This window comes from Peromyscus leucopus, chromosome 7 (assembly GCF_004664715.2).
Source record: "Peromyscus leucopus breed LL Stock chromosome 7, UCI_PerLeu_2.1, whole genome shotgun sequence".
Lineage (NCBI taxonomy): Eukaryota > Metazoa > Chordata > Mammalia > Rodentia > Cricetidae > Peromyscus > Peromyscus leucopus.
In genome coordinates this window covers 91,605,232-91,622,781 of record NC_051069.1, presented here as the reverse complement: position 1 = coordinate 91,622,781, position 17,550 = coordinate 91,605,232, and the positions used below count along the sequence as shown (strand labels likewise).

The following is a 17,550-nucleotide window of genomic DNA, read 5'->3' as shown; positions in this document are numbered from 1 at the left end:
GAAAACTTAACTCAAAACAGAATAGATTTAAATGTAAAAACAAATTTAAAAGACTTTTACAAAAAGATATAGGAGAGAAAAACACTCAGGAATGATGATTCAATGGAGGGTTCTTAGATGTACCACCAAAAGAAGGATCCAGAACACTGAAAGCCCTGATAAATGTAAGTCAGACCTGGCAACACACACTTGATACCTAAGCAATTTAGAGATGCGATCAAGAGAATTGGGAGTTCCAGGCCAGCCTTGGCTACACAGTGAGTTGAGGGCAGCCTGGCCTACATGAGACTAACAAAAACAGACAAAGGCTGGGGTTAAATACAGCAATGAACAAGAAACCCTGTCTCAAACAATGTGAAAGTTGAGGACCGACACCCAAGGTCCTTTGACCACTCGATGCTTACAACTGAGCAGGTGTATACACATAAACCCACAGAGAGCTGATAATTGGAATTCATCAAAGTTAAGGATTTTCTCTATAAAATAATTTAAAATGATTTAAAAAAAACAAACAGCAAACCTATAGATTCAAAGACAAAATTTGCAAACCAAATACCCAGCGAAGGGCTTGTAGCTGGCCTACACAAAGAACTCTAAAAACCACACAGCCCTAGGGGGAAGCGACAACATGTATGGCCAGCAAACACATGAAAAGAGGTTCAGTCTTCATGCAAACACATGAAAAGAGGTTCAGTCTTCATGCAAACACATGAAAAGAGGTTCAGTCTTCATGCAAACACATGAAAAGAGGTTCAGTCTTCATGCTGCAAGCCGTGAAGAAAGCACCAACTCGGAGACAGTGGATGGCACTGCACATCTATCAGAGTTTTTACAAAAAGGAGTGACAATATCAAATGCCGCCAAGTAGCCAGAACAAGTGGAAAGTGAGATGGCCACTCCAGGAAATAGTTGGGAAGTGGCTTTTCTAAAGTATCATTGTGCAACAACCACACCACCCAGCAACATGCCGTGGCATTCACCCTAGAGAAATTACGAGCTATGTCCACACAAAAGCCTGTACACAATCATGCTTGCAGAGTTATCTGAACTAGTCCCAAATGGGACATAAGCCAAAAGCCCTTCAGTCAGTGAACATGTGTAAACGATGTATAGTACATCCAGACCTTGGCATACTTTAGCAGTAGAAAGGAACCAGCTCTTGAGACAAGTAACAGTTTAGATGGGATGGAACTCAAGTGCATTATCCTGAATGAAAATAGCTGATTTTCAAAAGGTCACCTGCTACATGATCCCATTCACAAAGCAGCCTTGAAACAATGCAACCACAGAGATGGAGACTGGGTCAGTGCTAGGGGTCAGGGGTCAGTAGCAAGAGGACGAGACGATCAGCAAGCTGGCGCAGGGAGTTCTCTCTGTGGTGGGTGGGGAAACACTGTGGATCCTCAGGTGGGTGGTGGCCGCACAAATCTGCATGTGATAAAACAGTACGGGACTGTGCCGTATGTGCACGCGATAGCAATGTCAATTTCCTGCTTTTGATATCCTTTGGAATGACCATTGTTATGTAACATGGGACCCTGACAGAAAGTGGGCGTAGATACGCAGGACCTCTAAGACCAACTTTGCTGGGAACCTGTCAGCATTTCAAACCCCAAACAATTTTCTAAAAGACTAAACAAATCAAGTTGTGGCTGGTACTAGCAACACAGGTGACTTTCTCCTGGGGCCACTATGAAAGAGCCCCAGTCCCCTAGCAACAGCTAGCTACCTGTGTAGGGCCTGTGGGCACAAACAAGGGCAAACACACACCTATTCCTTCACAGTATTCCTTGAGAAAACAAGGCTAGACCTCTGGATAGTCTAAGAATAACAGAGAACAACTCCCAGGGGCTCTCTGCGGAGCCCAGGAACCACCCTTGCCCCTGAGTCTCCCTGTCCTGGTCCTCTCAGTGTGCCCCTGCATCTCTGCCCTTGGGATTGGGCATGTAACAGGCATGTGCAGCCAGTGCCTCTATGGATAGAAAGGCTGTCTGCCAGGATGTGGTTAAAACCATGGCATGGTAGAAAGCCAAGCAAGAATGGGAAGAGGGAGAACGGGAGAGGGTAAGGTCAGAGGCCTCTGACCTTCCCTGACAAACACCACAGCTGATGACACAGTGAGACAGGAGAAGGTGAGGAGAAGCCTGCCCCTCATCCCAATAGCCCAGACTGGCTCTCCCTCCTAGCATGGGAAGGAAACAGTCATGTCACAGTCAGGAAAGATGAAAGGGACTCTTTGCCTGCAGAAACGTTCTGTGTTGGGAAGAGAAAAGCGATGGAAGGCTTTGAGCATCATCCCAGACAGGATCCCAGTGTCCTATTACTCGGAAAGTCACCAATTCCCACACTTCCTTCTCCCTACCCTTGCCTTCTAAATTTGACAAGATGGCCTCCTGAGAACAGAACACTTCTCTGAAAGCTAGAGAAAGGCGCCCCCTGGAGGGGAGTGGGTGCAGGGAGTCCGTTGGGAATATTTTCCTGGGGGTGGACTAGATTGCTGGCATGCTGTCCTAGATTCTGGAGACCAAGAAGCGATGCTCAAGATGCCTCCCCAGGGTCTGGGGGTCCAAGGCCTCAGAAGTTACAGACTCGGGCAAGAACAAGGTACTTCCCCCCATCAGTGCCCCCAGTCCACTCAAACCGAGCCATAAGGTTTCCCTCTCTTCCCTCTGTTCTTCTACAGGGGTGCCCCTCCACCCCCAATGGGTGTGGTTTTCCTCAAGTTTGGGAACCATCACCAGCAGACCATTCCCCCTATAAGATAACGTCAACTTGGCTCCAAAAGACACCGACCGCCATCCTACTCCAGGCTCTCTGAGGGACCCTCTTTTTAATTTGAAGTCCTGGGGCTATACGAAGCTAGTTGACAGCAATTGCTTGAGCAGGTTCTGGGCTTCCTAAGAATCTTGCAAATCACATCTCAGCAGATGTCTTCTGCAGGAGGAGATATGAAAATTCACCCCGCAGGGCTTGGGAGGTAGCTCAATGGGAGAATGCTTTCTTGTACATGGCTCTGGATTCAGCCAGCAGCACCACAAAACATTTCTGGAAGGGATAAGGTGATAACCCTACCTATAGGTATTTGGATTGTGAGCAGAAGGAACCCAGTCCCACCCTTAGCACCTATGTAGGAATGTCATTGCCCAACACCGTGGTGCTTTTGATCCTAATACTAGATAGAGATGGGAGGAGCCCTGGGGATCTCGGCCAGCCAAACCTAATCAGTGAGCTTCAGGCCAGTTAAGACTTTCTCAGGGGAGATAGGTGTTCCTGAGGATGATACTGTAGGTTATCCTCTGACCACCACATATCTGTGCACATCTGGCCACGTGTGTATACATGCACGCACGCACACGCGCGCGCGCACACACACACACACACACACACACACACACACACACACCACAAAAATTCCCCTAACTGTTGCAAGGCTCTTTTACTGAGCATCTTTGTAAAGAGACAGGAGTTGGTCAGCATTGAGGATGTCTGTCTGAGTACCCACCATCCCTCCTCCCGAATGTCTCCCAGGTCTGGAGAAAGTACTGTTAACTGACGGCTGTGTTGTTGCGGCTTACAGACCCAGGGTGGAAGGCAGGGTGCCGGTGGCAGGTTGGGTAGAACAGTTTTCCATTCTACAGCTGCTTCTCCCTGTCTCTTTCCCTGTCACCCCTTCCTGGTTCTGTGAAGCCTTGATTTCCTCATCAATGAGATTGGTAATACTATCCATCTGATAGAACTGTAAAGCAGGTGGAATGTGGACACAAAATTCTCCAAGTCTGTGCCTACATAGAACTCAATTACCATTAGCTATTATTTGTTGATATTATGATGAATGTTATTAACTGTAGTTGTTAACTGATAACTGTGCATCATGGGATGAGTGGGACAATGGCTCAATGGCTCCTTTTTTTTTTTTTTTTTTTTTTTTTTTTTGTCACAGGGCTCATGTAGCCCAGGTTGCCTCACTATGTAGCCAATGAGGACTTGAGCTTCTAGCCTTCCTGCTTTTATCTCCTGAATGCTGGGATTACAGGGCCACCATGCCCAGTTTTTTTTTTCTTATTCTTATTATGTGTTTGTATTCTTATTTAACCTTTAAACAGGTTTAAAGATTTGGTTTTTTATTTAACAATATTTGTACAATATATTTTGATTATGTTTCCCCTCCGCTAACTCCTCCCAGATCCTCCCTACCCACCCAACTTTATGTTCTTTCTCTCTCTGTGTCTAAAAAGCATACACACACACACACACACACACACACACACACACACACTCAAAAATGAAAATCAAAACAAACAAAAACCAATAAACCAAAAAAAAAAAAAAAAAAGAAGTCCAAACAGCCCACAAAAAAACCAAACAAATCATGGAGTCCATTTTACATTGGCCAGTTACTGGACATGGGGTCTGCCCTGAAGTGTGGTTGATATACCCAATGACACTCCATTGGAGAACCCTGATTTTCCCCTTGCTGATACATATCAATTGTAAATAGCATCTTGGTTAGAGGTGGGGCCCATTCCCGCTTCTCAGCGTGGGACCCCATCTGGCTTGAACCTGTACAGGTCCATGATGCGGTACTGAGGACGGAACCCAGGGCTTCTTGTATACTGAACTAGCACCGGATCAGGAGCTCCTAACTGGCTCTGGAAGGCACAGACTTATGTCACTAGGTGCTCACCCTGGAGAGACCCTTTTCTGCTCTTACGCCAAGTAATTCTTACAGAGTTACATGGGTAGGAACTGTTCATGACACCCACTTTTTCAAGAAAGGACCCCAGAGGCCCAAGAAAGGTGAGCTGTGTTTCTTGCATGACCCAGGAGATGAGTGGCTGGGTTGGCCATGGATCCTGTCCTCTGGCTTTCCCCTCCCCTAACCATGTGGAACACCACTCGATAGTCACTGGATGTCCCGTGTCACCTCCCCCCATATCACTGTGTCCCCTTTCCCTGATGGGAAGGTATAGGGCAGACACCCAACCTGTCATTAAAAGGAAGAACACTCCCTTCAAATAGCAAAGCCCCAGGCATAGATCTGTCAAGAAGGAAAAGCTCAGATAGAGGGATTCTCCACTCCAGGTGGGCCTGGGGTCTCCTGGAATCACTGGGCTTCGGATTATAGGGGAGCCAAGGTGGGGCCTTTCCAACTGCCTGTCAACTGATGCCTATTATCCATCAAGCAAGGAGATGTTTGAACAGAATCAAGAAAAACTCCCTGACTGATAGATAAGAGCACTTACCTCCCTTCAGAGGCCAACTGGCCTGGGTCCAGGTCTCTAGCTTGAATCTCGGGCATGTGAGTGTGGTTTTTATCTTCTTTTTATATGTTTTCAAAGAAATAGCTGCCATCCATGTGTTTTAGGGATGAGGGGTAACTCTACATGGTTGTTCTTGATCGCTACAGCTCGTTCTTGTCCCACTCACTGTCAGGAATCCTGGGACAGCCACCTCTCCTACCATTCCTGGGGAAACTCGGAGAGTCCTCCCTCCCCAATCCTGCCACAGTCCTATTCCTTTGAGACCATTCAACCCTTGCACACGCCCTTTCCTTCTAATTCCTCGGTTAAAAATATCAAAAAATGTTCACAATTCCCCAAGTCCCTCTAAACGGATAGAACCAACGTAACACATGTTATTCCGATTCAGGTCTGGTTAAAAGGGAGGAGATATGGGGACTGTTTTCATTAGCTCCCATTTTCCATGTTATTAATAGTCCAAGGTGGAAATCGATGCAACCTTTTTAAACTGTGGTGGGGTAAGAACCAACGCAGGGGTCCCCACAAGGAACCCCAGCTCTACCAGTAACAGCCTGAGGTAAAGCGTGTAGGTGGCATCCACTCTCACCTCCGAGTCTCTTTCTGTTAGACATACATAGCCTGCCCACAGTGCCCCAGTCCTTCCATGTGAGGTCTGGGCACCCCATACTTGTAGCACTAGATGTATCTAAGGCAGAATTGTGGGAAATAATCTCTCAGCACCGTACTCTTGCCTGGCCCCAACGGGCCTGGAGGTAGGATCATTTAGCCCTCCCAGGAGGTGCCTCCTTCAGGAACCTCTCCCCCAAATACTGTGAGTGAGGAGTCAACCATTCTAGCTCCTTCCAGACCTGTAAGAAAGTGGACCTCATTTTGGCCCTTATCAAAGAAGGCATTGGCATCCTAACAGTTTCTAACACCCCACTTTTTCTTCCCTAATTCCTCACAACTCTCAGGCCACAGGCACCTCCTGTGACCTTTCTTAATAAACCTCAAGTGCCTGCTGTTTTCTTGAGGCCATTTCCAGACCAGAAGAGTTTGGGGATGTCTCAAAACTGCTGGGAGCCTTGCAGTCAGGTCGCAATCTGGTCCGGGACAACTGCGAATCTGAAAGTCCAGCCAGGGAGAACAGGTTTCTGTCATCTACCTGGTACAACAGTATGAGCTCTGACCTGTAGCATCTCAGGCTGCCTACAGCCTGTTGCCCACAGAGCCCTCTGGATCCACTCTCTAAGGAAGAACGTGCCCACAGCTGAGACCTAAAAGATTTCCCTGGAGGACAGCTCCCTCTGTGTGAAAGTACGTCTATTCTTCTAGTTATTATCCCCAGGAGAGCCTGTGAACTTACACGCACAACACACACACAGAGAGAGAGAGAGAGAGAGAGAGAGAGAGAGAGAGAGAGAGAGAGAGAGAGAGAGAGAGAGAGAACACCCAATCGCCCTGCAGTCACCCCTTCATACTCCCGGCCAGGCCCCAAGGATGTGGCACCCGGCACAGAGAAGGGAGCCCGGTGCACTCAGAGTTCCCGGACTGGACTCATCGACGCCCTAGGTTGTGTTCCTCCAACTCTACTCACCTTAATGTTGCTGAAGACGGAGCGGGAGCAGCGTCTGGCTGGGACCGAGGAGGTGCCGCTGCCCTGGCGCCCTCCGGGTTTGGGCAGGAGCCCCATCGTGACGGAGGCGATGTCCCCTGGCCGGGCCCAGGCGGTGGCGACAGACCGGGGACAGGTTCTGCGGGACTCAGGCGCTTCGGGCTGTGGCGGTGGTAGCCGGACGATGGGGAGCGCGGCGCGGAGACTGAGCGAGAGAGTGAGCGCTCTGAAGTTTTTATAAGTGGCGGCGATGATGAAACGCGCTTTCCCTCCTCCCTCTTTTCCTCGGGTGTCAGAGGTGCTGCAAGCCCTCGCCCAGCCGCTGCCGCCTCCCCAGACAGGTGTCTTGGGCCCTGGCGTCGCGGCTGCGGAAGCCCAGAGGCTCTAGGACTCGACCCAGTGAGCCCCAGCTGCCTAAGAGGTCCCGCAGGCCGGGAGGTGGCACGCGGGGAGATGGCAGGTCCCCGAAGAAGGAGCCACCGCGGATAAAGGAGACAAGAGGGTGCAGGCCAATGGAGAAACCTGGGCACTTGGTGGGGTAGAGGGTGGGCACGGAACTAAGGAAGGGGTGGGGAGTTGGAAGGGACCCGAGGGGCGCGGGGTTTCCAAATGATGGCAGGGAACGAGGAGTCTCCGCGGCTCTTGGGATTGTCCAGAGCCGGGCTCTGCGTGTCTGCACTCGCTCCGCAAACCTGGGCCCTCGGTTCCGGTGATGGCTCTGAGACTCGCCGCCCAAGCTCTGTTTGTGCTGAGGACTGATTTATATTTAAACTGCTCTTTGCGCTGCAGAGGAGGGTGGGAAGGCGTAACAAGGTGGAGAGGTGGGGGCCGCCCCAGGGCTGGGCTCGAACTCACTGGAACCGAGCCAAGGTAAACCGCAGGCGCTGTCGAGTGTCAGCGGGTCTGGCCTGGAGTGCTGGGGGTTGGGACAAAGGGAAGCGCTGGTCTGACGGGATTGCCCCCTCACTGACCTCCTCTGCAGGCTAGAGTGAGCATGGTTTTTTCCCCCTCCTGGACTGGAATCTTAGAAAGAAGGTGAGCCTTTTCCGGGAAAAGCCAAAAAGGATCCAACAAAAGCACTTGAGGCAGTTCGGCGGAGGAGGCATCTTTCCAGTCCCCTAGTCCATTGTCCTCCGCAGAGTCACCGCTTCCAGCCCATCCCAGCTCAGGAAAAGATGCCCTTAAATACACAGGCTGGGTGAAGGATGGAGCACACTGCCTTATTTCTACCCAAGGCCGGATGCCTTTCCAATTCCTGTTTGGCCTGGTGGTCTGGGGACTTCTTCCTATGTACCTACAGGCCAAGGACTCTGGACACAGCAACATGCAGAGGCTGCCGGACCGTGGACAACATCTGATTGTTTGGTTCAGCTGCAGAGAGAGGTACATACAGACCGGCTTTCCAGATTCACAGCAAACTCGATCACCATTCTGTTCCTGGTAAGGTGGAACACACAGAAAGCTGTCCAGAGTTGGAGGTGACACTCAATGCACCCTGGGCACAGATAGCCGCAGCCACGGTGGGTTGTGCCTGATGCTCTGCAGATTTCATGTACCCGGCGCTTCAATGATCTGGATTTTACAGGCCAGGATGCTAGCGGGGTGGAATAGAAAGAGACCAAAGGCCACAGAGCTAGGAAGTGATACAACCAGAGACCCTGAACTCAGCTTTGCCTGATGCCAAAGCCCATCCTGAGGTGGTATAGAGGTCAGAGGATAGCCCCAGGTGTTGTTTCTCAAGATGTCATCCATCTTGTTTTCAGACTGGGGACTCAGTGGCCTGGAGTTCACCGTCAGCTGGGCAGAAAGCTGTCTCTGCCTCCCCAGCCCTGAGATTATAAGTCATGCCACCAAGACTTGTTTTCTTTGACTGCATGGGACTGAACTGAGGTCCTCCTGCTTGCAAAGACAACGATCTCTCTAGCCCCTAGCACTTATAAAGTTATCTAGTCCATCGATCTCACATCACGCAGGGCCTCTCGGTGGTTAGAATTTCTTCCTCAGCATGTGGCCTTCCCATGTTCTTCTAGCAGACTCCCCGGGAGAATCCATCTCTCCTGTGTTTGTTGCCCTGCTCCTTTCTTTAACTTTGCCCTCTGCTTGGTATCAGGGCCAGTGTGTCACGGCCAAAGGAAATGTTTATTCAGAAATGCTATCAGTAGAGTCTGACTAAACGAGGTGGAGAGGCAGCCACGGTGACTTCAATGAGAATTATCTGTGTGTGTATGGGCTGATGGCAGGACCACTCCGTGGTGTGGTTAGGAGGAAGGGTTTTATTGTAGATGTGGAAGAGAGAATGGCCAGAGGCACCTGCAAGAGTCCAGGGCAGAGAGAGAAAGTGGGAGACTGAACATGGCCGGCAGACTAGACCTGACCACAAGAGACGCAGGAGTAGAGCAGAGAGCGAGAAAAACAAAACAAAACAAAACAAAACCAGAGAGAAGAGAGAGCGGGAAACAGAGAGAGGAAGACAAGAGAAAGAGACAGAGTGGGATGGGGTGAGCAGAAGGAGGGAGCAGAGCCAAAACAGCAGGCTGATAAGGGGAGTGGATAGCTGGCCTTTGTTTACCCACCAGGACTTGGGGAAATGGAATTCCCTTTGGACCTGACCGTCTGTTGTATGAGGTTTGCTGGTTGGTAGTCAGAGGGTTATGACCTGACTCCTTCAGGGTTCCTTAGTATGTGGCTCCCATGACTAGGGCTAGCTCATGGTCACAAGATGGCTGTTCCTCCTCCCGCCTTCTCTCTTTATTTCAGGAAAAAGGGGGAGGATGGGGCACAGGAAGGGGCCAGGCTCATAGCAGAGAAGGAAACTTCACACACACACACACACACATACACACACACACACACACACACACACACTCAGAGAGAGAGAGAGAGAGACAGACAGACAGACAGACAGACAGATAGACTTTGCCTTAAATCTTGTTGGCAGGACCACAAAGTAACCACCTACAAAGGAACGCTTCACACATGCTGTCCCTGGGGTAAAACTGAGGTTCTGTTGGGGAAAAGAGGAGAAAGGATGTCCTATCACCAACATGCAGGGGCTCTGCGCCCATGTCCTTAAACCAGCACCACCAGCTTCCGCTGCTGGACTTCTGTCCCATCCCTTGATTTCAGGAAGTAGTCTCTGTCTCTGTGGACAGAGTGGAGGGAAGTGTGTTACAGGGCGGCTGTGCAGAGGAGCTGTGAATGTGCCGGAGAGGGGCCCCAATTCACCCAGGATAGCAGAAGGGCCCGTCTGAAGGGGTGACTGTCTTTGTTAAGTAAAGCCCTAAGAAAAAGGAGGATTAGGAGAGGGGGGGGGGAGGAGTCTCCATCGGCTCCCTGGTGTCATTCTGGCTGGGGTATACAACCAGGAACAGTGGGGAATATGTGACCCTGAGGAAGAGACTGGGAAACTGAAGGGCGTGCTGAGAACGGAGGCCTCATCCCCAGATAACTACTGAAGACCGCTGAGTGTCAGGGCTCCCGGCTGATGGGCATTTTCCATAGGCCTCTATGGCGGCCAGATGAGAGAGGAAAAGAGGCAGACAGAGTATGGAAAAGGGGCAGGAGTGCAGCCTTGGACTGAACAAAGAGTGGGGAGGGAAACTCAAGAAATACTGTAAGGGGCCAGCACTCCTGTGCCAGTGGTGGACACAGCAGAGGTGAGCGTGTGCACACAACATTTGCCATGCTCATCCCTGGTAGAGGGGACCCAGAAGGACCAGCAGCCATGGGGGAGGCCAGTGGTGTCCTATGGATTCATGTTGAGTTGACCCAGTCTGACCTACATGCAGGTAAAGACGGGCAGCTGGGTTCTAAGTATTTATCCTCATGCCCACAGATAACTGTAGCTCTCATCTCTCATTAAAGAAACTTCTCTTTGCAATAGGTGGACACCATAACCGAAAACCACAACCGGTCAAAATGCGGAGAACAAGTGATCGTGGAAGATTCAGTCCCACTTGACATACCTGCAACACAACTCTTGCACTTAAGGCTGGGGGAACATTCCAGAAGACTGGGTGGAGAGACTGATTCTAAGAGTCAGAGGACCGGGAAATCTGCTGTGAGACTGTCTCCCAGAAATGAAGGGGAAGCTTCACCCTGGACACCCAACAACATGGCTGCCTAAACAAGACCTGAACAAGGACACGAGTAGACCTGCTAATACAGCTGGAGGAAATCTCACAGGGCCCCACCCATAGACGAAGAACTGTAGAAACTAAGGAATGCTGAGAGAGGGAGAAACAGTCTTCCCCAAGGATGAGCCTCGTACTTAGTTATCCAATACCATTTGGTCAGTCCTGAAATCATATACACACCAGTAACACCACATGGACTGAGCAGGTTGGATTTATTTAGGCGTGTGTGTGTGTGTGTGTGTGTGTGTGTGTGTGTGTGTGTGTGTGTAACAACAATTAAAGAAAAAGATGCCATGAATTTGAGAGGGAGCAGAGGATGATGTGGGAGGAGCTGGAGGGAGTAAAGGGAAGGGCAATAAATGATGTAAATGTTATTTTAATTTTAAATTAAAATAAGGAATTATTTTTTAAGATGGGCGGCTGGGAGGTGGCTATGCAGACTCAATAACCAGGATAGACACTAAAGGCAAGAGAAGGGTGTCTGGAAACACACACACACACACACACACACACACACACACACACACACACATGCACACACATGCACACGCACACACTTTGGTCATATCTCCTCACTCCCATTATCTTCTTATTCCCTCCCCAGCTTGCACTAAACCCCGTCTTGATCCCATCAAGCCCCCTCCTACTTTTAAACCTTTCTTTCTGGTGCTTCTATCAGCTTTGGGTTTTTTTGTGACCCACCGGATTTAATTAGGGTTGCCTGCATGAGCCTGGGTGGGGAGTTATTTACTTGAGCAAGAACAACTTACCAGTGGCTAGACCACTAAGGAATATGACTCTCTCTGCCCCAGCAACCATTAATCGCCTATGGCTCCTCAGGGAGGGGTGGGGCCCTATGAGCCCCGCTCTTGTCCATGATGGAATGTTGATGGGCCCAATCTTGTGCAGGTAGCCACTGCTGTTGTGAGTTCATGATGCAGAAGCCATGGCATATCCAAAAGACAGCATTTCATGGTACTCCTTCCCACCCTTGGGCTCTCACACCTTTTCCTCCCCTCTTCCGTAATGATCTTGGAGCCTTGGAGAGGGTGATGTAGATGTCCTGGTTAGCACTTAGCATTCTATTATTACCTTATGTGTCTGGGTATTTTTTACTCGAATACATGTCTATGCACATGCATTTCTAGTGCATCCAGAGGCCAGAAGATGGGGCTGGACCCCCTGTTATTAGAGTTACAGACTGTTTTAAGCCACTATGTGGGTGCTGGGAATTGAACTCAGGTCCTCTGAAGAACAGCCAGTGCTCTTAACCACTCAGCCATCGCTCTAGCCCCAGTACTTGGCATCCAACCGCCTCTTACTCTCAGCGCTTTGACCACTTGAGTCTCTGTATTGCCCATCACCCACTGCAAACAGAAGCTTCTCTGACAAAGGTTGAGAATAGCACTGATTGTGGCGGTATTGTGTTCCCCAAAATATTGTGCACCCTAATAAACTTATTTGAGGTCAGAGACAGAACAGCCACTAGATACAAAGGCTAGAAAATGGTGGCACTCACACCTTTAATCTTAGTATTCCAGAGATAGAAATCCCTCTGGATCTCTGTGAGTTCAAGGCCACATTGGAAACGGCCAGGCATGGTGACTCACGCCTTTAATCCCAGAAAGCGAGCCTTTAATCCCAGGGAGGGGTGGTAGAAAGCAGAAAGGTATATAAGGCGTGAGGACCAGAAACTAGAAGCATTTGGCTGGTTAAGCATTTGGCTGGTTAAGCATTCAGGCTTTGGAGCAGCAATTCAGCTGAGAGCCATTTTGGATGAGGATTTAGAGGCCTCCAGTCTGAGGAAACAGGATCAGCTGAGGATCCGGTGAGGTGAGGTAGCTGTGGCTTGTTCTGTCTCTCTGATCTTCCAGAGTTCACCCCAATAACTGGCCTCAGGTTTGATTTTATTAATAAGACTCTTTAAGATTCATGCTACAATTGATGGTAGAAACAAATCTTTAGAAGGCACTTGGACACCATGTCTATCTGGCAAAACAACAGTAGCAGCTTCCTCTCCAGGGCCTATGGCCTCCCTGGTCATACGCTTCTGACCAGGTTTATAGTACCTGCTTTGAATTCCTCCTGTGGAGCAGGCTCAAAAGCCAATAAGAAAGTGGTTAGTTGTAGTTGGTTGTTTTCACTCTTTGCTCTTTTGGGGGACCGCCACCCTGCTCCCAAATAAATACATGGAAACTTATTCTTTCTTATGAATGCCCGGCCTTAGCTTGGCTTATTTCTAGCCAATTAACTTAAATTATCCTGTTTACCTTTTGCCTCTGGGCTTTTGCCTTTTTCTATTTCTGTATATCTTTTCTTCCCTTCTTATTCCATGTCTGGCTGTTTGGCTGGGTGGCTAGCCCCTAGCATCCTCCTCTCTTCCTTTTGCTCCTTCTGTTCTTCTTCCCTTCTATTTATTCTCTCTGCCTGGCAGCCCCACCTATCCCTCTTCTGCCTTGCTATTGGTCATTCAGCTCTTTATCAGACCAATCAGGTGTTTTAGGCAGGCAAAGTAGCACAGCTTAGCAAAGTTAAACAAATGTGACATAAAAGAATGTAACACATCTTTGCATTATTAAACAAACACTCCACAGCATAAAAGAATGAAACACATCTTTAACTAATATTCCACAACAGTTGGTTACCCCCACAATAGTCATGCCACTACTGGTTGGTGGTGTAACTCTCAGGGTCCACAGCTAGGTGAGACTATTAATGGCTTTCCTCCCCCAACTGCTTGCACAGTACTTAGTACCTTTTAGCACTATGAGGACCAGCTGGATTTGATTTCTCTATGTCCTGCAACTCAAGTATATGGTATGTTCGGTGATATGATCTTATCATATAGCTCTAGTGTAAAAGCAAGAACATCGGCAATAGCCTGTATTGTTTTGAGGGTCCTTGGCTTCCCTCACCAACAACTCATGAGGAGATATCCCACACTATTTTATACTTTTATTTAATGCATTTTCAACAGTCAGTGCTCAAAACAATGGCAATTCGTTTAATCCTCTAAACAACCCAATGAAAGATGATGTTATTATTACTTCTGATTTACATTTGAAGAACCTGAGGCTAGGGGACTAGAGAGATGGTTCAGTGATTTAGAGTGAGTACAGCTTTTGCAGAGGACTGGAGTTCAGTTCCCAGCACCCATGTTGGATGACTCACAACTACCTGTGACTTCAACTCCAGGGAATCTGGCACCCTCTTCTGGCCTGCATGGGCAACTGCACTCATGTGTACATACTCTGACACAGACACACATGCATACACATGATGAACAATACACTTTTCTTTAAAAAGAAGAAAAACTGGGGCACAGAGAGAAGCAATAACTTGGTCAGTCAGAGAGCTGGAAAATAGCAGAAACACCACAGCCAGGTATAGAGTCTAGGTACCCCAGGTTGAGGGGGGCGTGTCTTGTGTACAGTCTATGAGCCACAGCTATACGCAAATCACATCCGGAGCCCATGGTGGGATGCCTCATCCATCTCTGCCCTTTAGAAAGCCTTCCCTTCTGAAAACTGCAATCCCTGCTGCCACTACCACAACCAATCTGGTAAGTTCTCTCTAAGCAAAGATCCGAGCTAAGCTGTGGCCACTGGTGGGCCCTGTTGGCCCAGCTACAAGACCACTGTTTGCTCTTCATTGCTCTGCACTTCGGGCCCTCCAGCATGGGTTTCCTCTAGGCCTCCTAGCTGCCACTGTCTCTCCTCAGCCTGTCTTTACCTCTCAATACTCAGACACAGACCACCACCACCACCATCACCGCCCCCAGGCCCCGCCAAGGAAACACAATGTGACAAATGTGGGCCGTATTATAGCACCAGAGAGTTCCGTATGCTTCCTGCTGCTCTCCATTTTCTCTGGGATGTGGCAGGGCCTGGCACACGCCCACGATCATTTCAGTTGTCTTTCATGATGACTTCTTGTGGATCTGGCTCTGCCGTGCTAGCTCCTGGTCTTACCCATTGCGGGTCATCTGGCAAGGAAAGAAGAAACTCCCACAGGCCTCTCCCACACATCTCCCATGTCTGCTCCCTCAGCGGCCTCTTCCTTGGGGACGGGGGTCCAGCCTGCCCTCTCTACACTGTACCCATTCAGGTTCAGGTCAGACCCCCAGCCCGTGGGCTCTTTGTCACCCCTGTGAGTAGAGGGGGTCACTTCTGCAGGCACACATTCAGCAAGCTTCTGAATGCTCTCAGTACTGCACAGAGAGACCTGGTGGCCCACGGGTCTTGCTGTCTCAGGGTTGGGGACCCGGTGCTTGTTTCTACCATTTACTGTGCTTTAACTCTACTGGGAAAGTTATATTTTTATTGAATTCCCATCATTCCGTATCACTATTGAAATGTGTTGAATTTTCTACTTGCCCTAATTCTTCCCCAATAAGCATGTTTGTTACCTCAAAGCAGCACCAACAACAGTCCGGAAGTATATCAGTTGTTCTATGTGCATCATGACACATGGAAGGGGCTTTTCTTCTCCATCTCAGAAATGGCTGTGGGGGCAAACAGGAGTTACTTAACCATCTGCCGGGGTGGAATGGTGCAAATGTCATTAACATGCCTTTTAAATAGTGATTTTTTTTCTCTCAAAAAGCCCTTTGTCTTAGGCTGAGGGCCAGCAGTGAATTACTAAGTTCAGTGGGTATGAACTCACCTAGAGATCTTTTTCTCTAATATTTAACATCATCTTTCCTGTTGCATTTCTATTGTGTAGGTCGCTTCTTCTTGGTGACATCTCTCCGGCCTCCATAGTACAAAGCCAGCGTTCTAGGTGGGGGCGGGGATGACGTGGCTAAACCTGCTGGGGAAGATCTCCCAAGGGGTCCTCAGGTCACCCGTGCCCCCACCAACATTACACACAAAGCTCTGGAGCTCAGAAAGTCACACAGATCCATCTGGAAGCTGACCAAGGATGCCATGGGTGTGGCTGTCTTGATCCAGCCCTGAAGAAGGACTCTGCCCCCCAGGACCTTACCTGGCTGGATTACTCCCCTGCACACCTTAGGTGCAGGACTTTGTGATCCAAAGTAGGGTTACCTTCTTAGCCCCGTCCTGTGTGTCCTCATGTGGCTCAGCTCACAGGTCACCATCCCTGGAGATGTGACTTTCTTATGTGTTCAGCAGTGATTTCCTCTTGGCCCCTCCCTGGATGCACCCAACTTGTTTTGTTTGGAGGTTCTGCCTTGTCTGGGGCCCAGATCCTTTCCACAGCTGGTATAGTCTCCTTCCAGACCTGTGGTGGCTATGGTTCCAAGCCCAGGTCCTCTCCACAGCTGGCATCATCTCCCTCCAAGTGAGATGTGGAGAGCCTGGGGGTCTCCACAGCAGCCTCAAATTCCATTCTTCTTGCAGGGAGCCTATGGCCTGTCTTGCCTGCAGTATAGACACAGACAGACAGACAGATGCATACACAGAGAGAGAGAGGAGAGAGAGAGCACTGCCTGACAACAGGATTCCTCACAGCTCTCTCAGTACTCCTGCCTTCCCTTCCTGTCCTGTGTTTTTGTACTCCATCCATAGCAGAGCCAACCCCGGGAAGTCCTCATGAGGAGGCCTGAGCACCCTTGTCCACTTCTGGGATTTCCCACAAACACCTAGATCGACACTGGACCTCTCGCAGCAGGTGTCCTGCCTAGGCCATGCATATCTGTGGTGTCCTCAATTCCTGAAGGGCCTCAGGCTCCTTGCCCCACCTTCCCCCTCCCTTAGCACCCTTACTACTGTCTCCATAGCACCGAGCCCTGACTTTCTCACCTCCGGAGGGGGGCGGAGCCTTGCCTTGCTGCTGACACATCTTCACTGCCCTGCTTGGACTGACTTCTCCTGGGTGGCTTGTAAGCCTTCAGGACAGGGACTACATGCAAACACAAGAGCAGAAAGCAAGATGCCCTTACGGGACACACAGCTGGGTGGATCCAATGGGCACCCGCCCCTCCTGGCCTCTCAGGTCCCAGGGCTGATGGGAGACATCGTACTGCAGGTCTCTGTCCCTTCCCTGCTGCGTAGACAGGGCCCTGGGTGTTGAGACTGGATAGGGGTCTCCAGCCGCATCTCAGAGCTGTCACGTTCAACCTCCCCTCGTCCCAGATCCTGCCCTCCCCCTGCCACTGGCTCTCCCACCCACTCTGCTCTTTCCAAGGGACACTTCATTTGGGCCTGAGACTGTAATACACCTTGGACCATGTCCGTGAAGGTGAGATGAGTCACCTGCTGAGGTCACTGAAGGCCAGCCTCCTCCCAGTTCATGGTCACCAGGGTTGAGTGCCTGAGGGTGTGGTTCTTTCTATAGGTAGTTGAAAGAAATGCATTAGTGCATGGCTCACAGGAGGAGAGAGTGACCAGGGAAAATTCTGGCCACATCACAGTAGATCATGAATATCAAGCCCACAGGGGCTGCTGGGCTTCCTACTGTGAGGACCTCTAGCCACAGTGGAAATGGTGTTGTATGAAGTACAGAGCTGTTATTTACTCTCCCCCCCCCAAGTCTACCTCTCTCTTATGAAAGCACCCCCTGAGTCTTCTTGGGAATACCACCCTCAACCACTCAC

General features: G+C 49.8%; 1 protein-coding gene across 1 annotated transcript in view; it reads right to left on the bottom strand.

Moving 5' to 3' along the window:
• The window catches only part of Slco2a1 (solute carrier organic anion transporter family member 2A1), an 81,004-nt gene extending 74,071 nt beyond the window's left edge, over positions 1-6,933 (bottom strand). The window contains exon 1 of the mRNA XM_028869925.2: positions 6,838-6,933. Coding sequence (XP_028725758.1) covers positions 6,838-6,933 — 96 coding nt within the window. The remainder of the gene's footprint in view (positions 1-6,837) is intronic.
• Between the last annotated feature and the right edge of the window lie 10,617 nt (positions 6,934-17,550).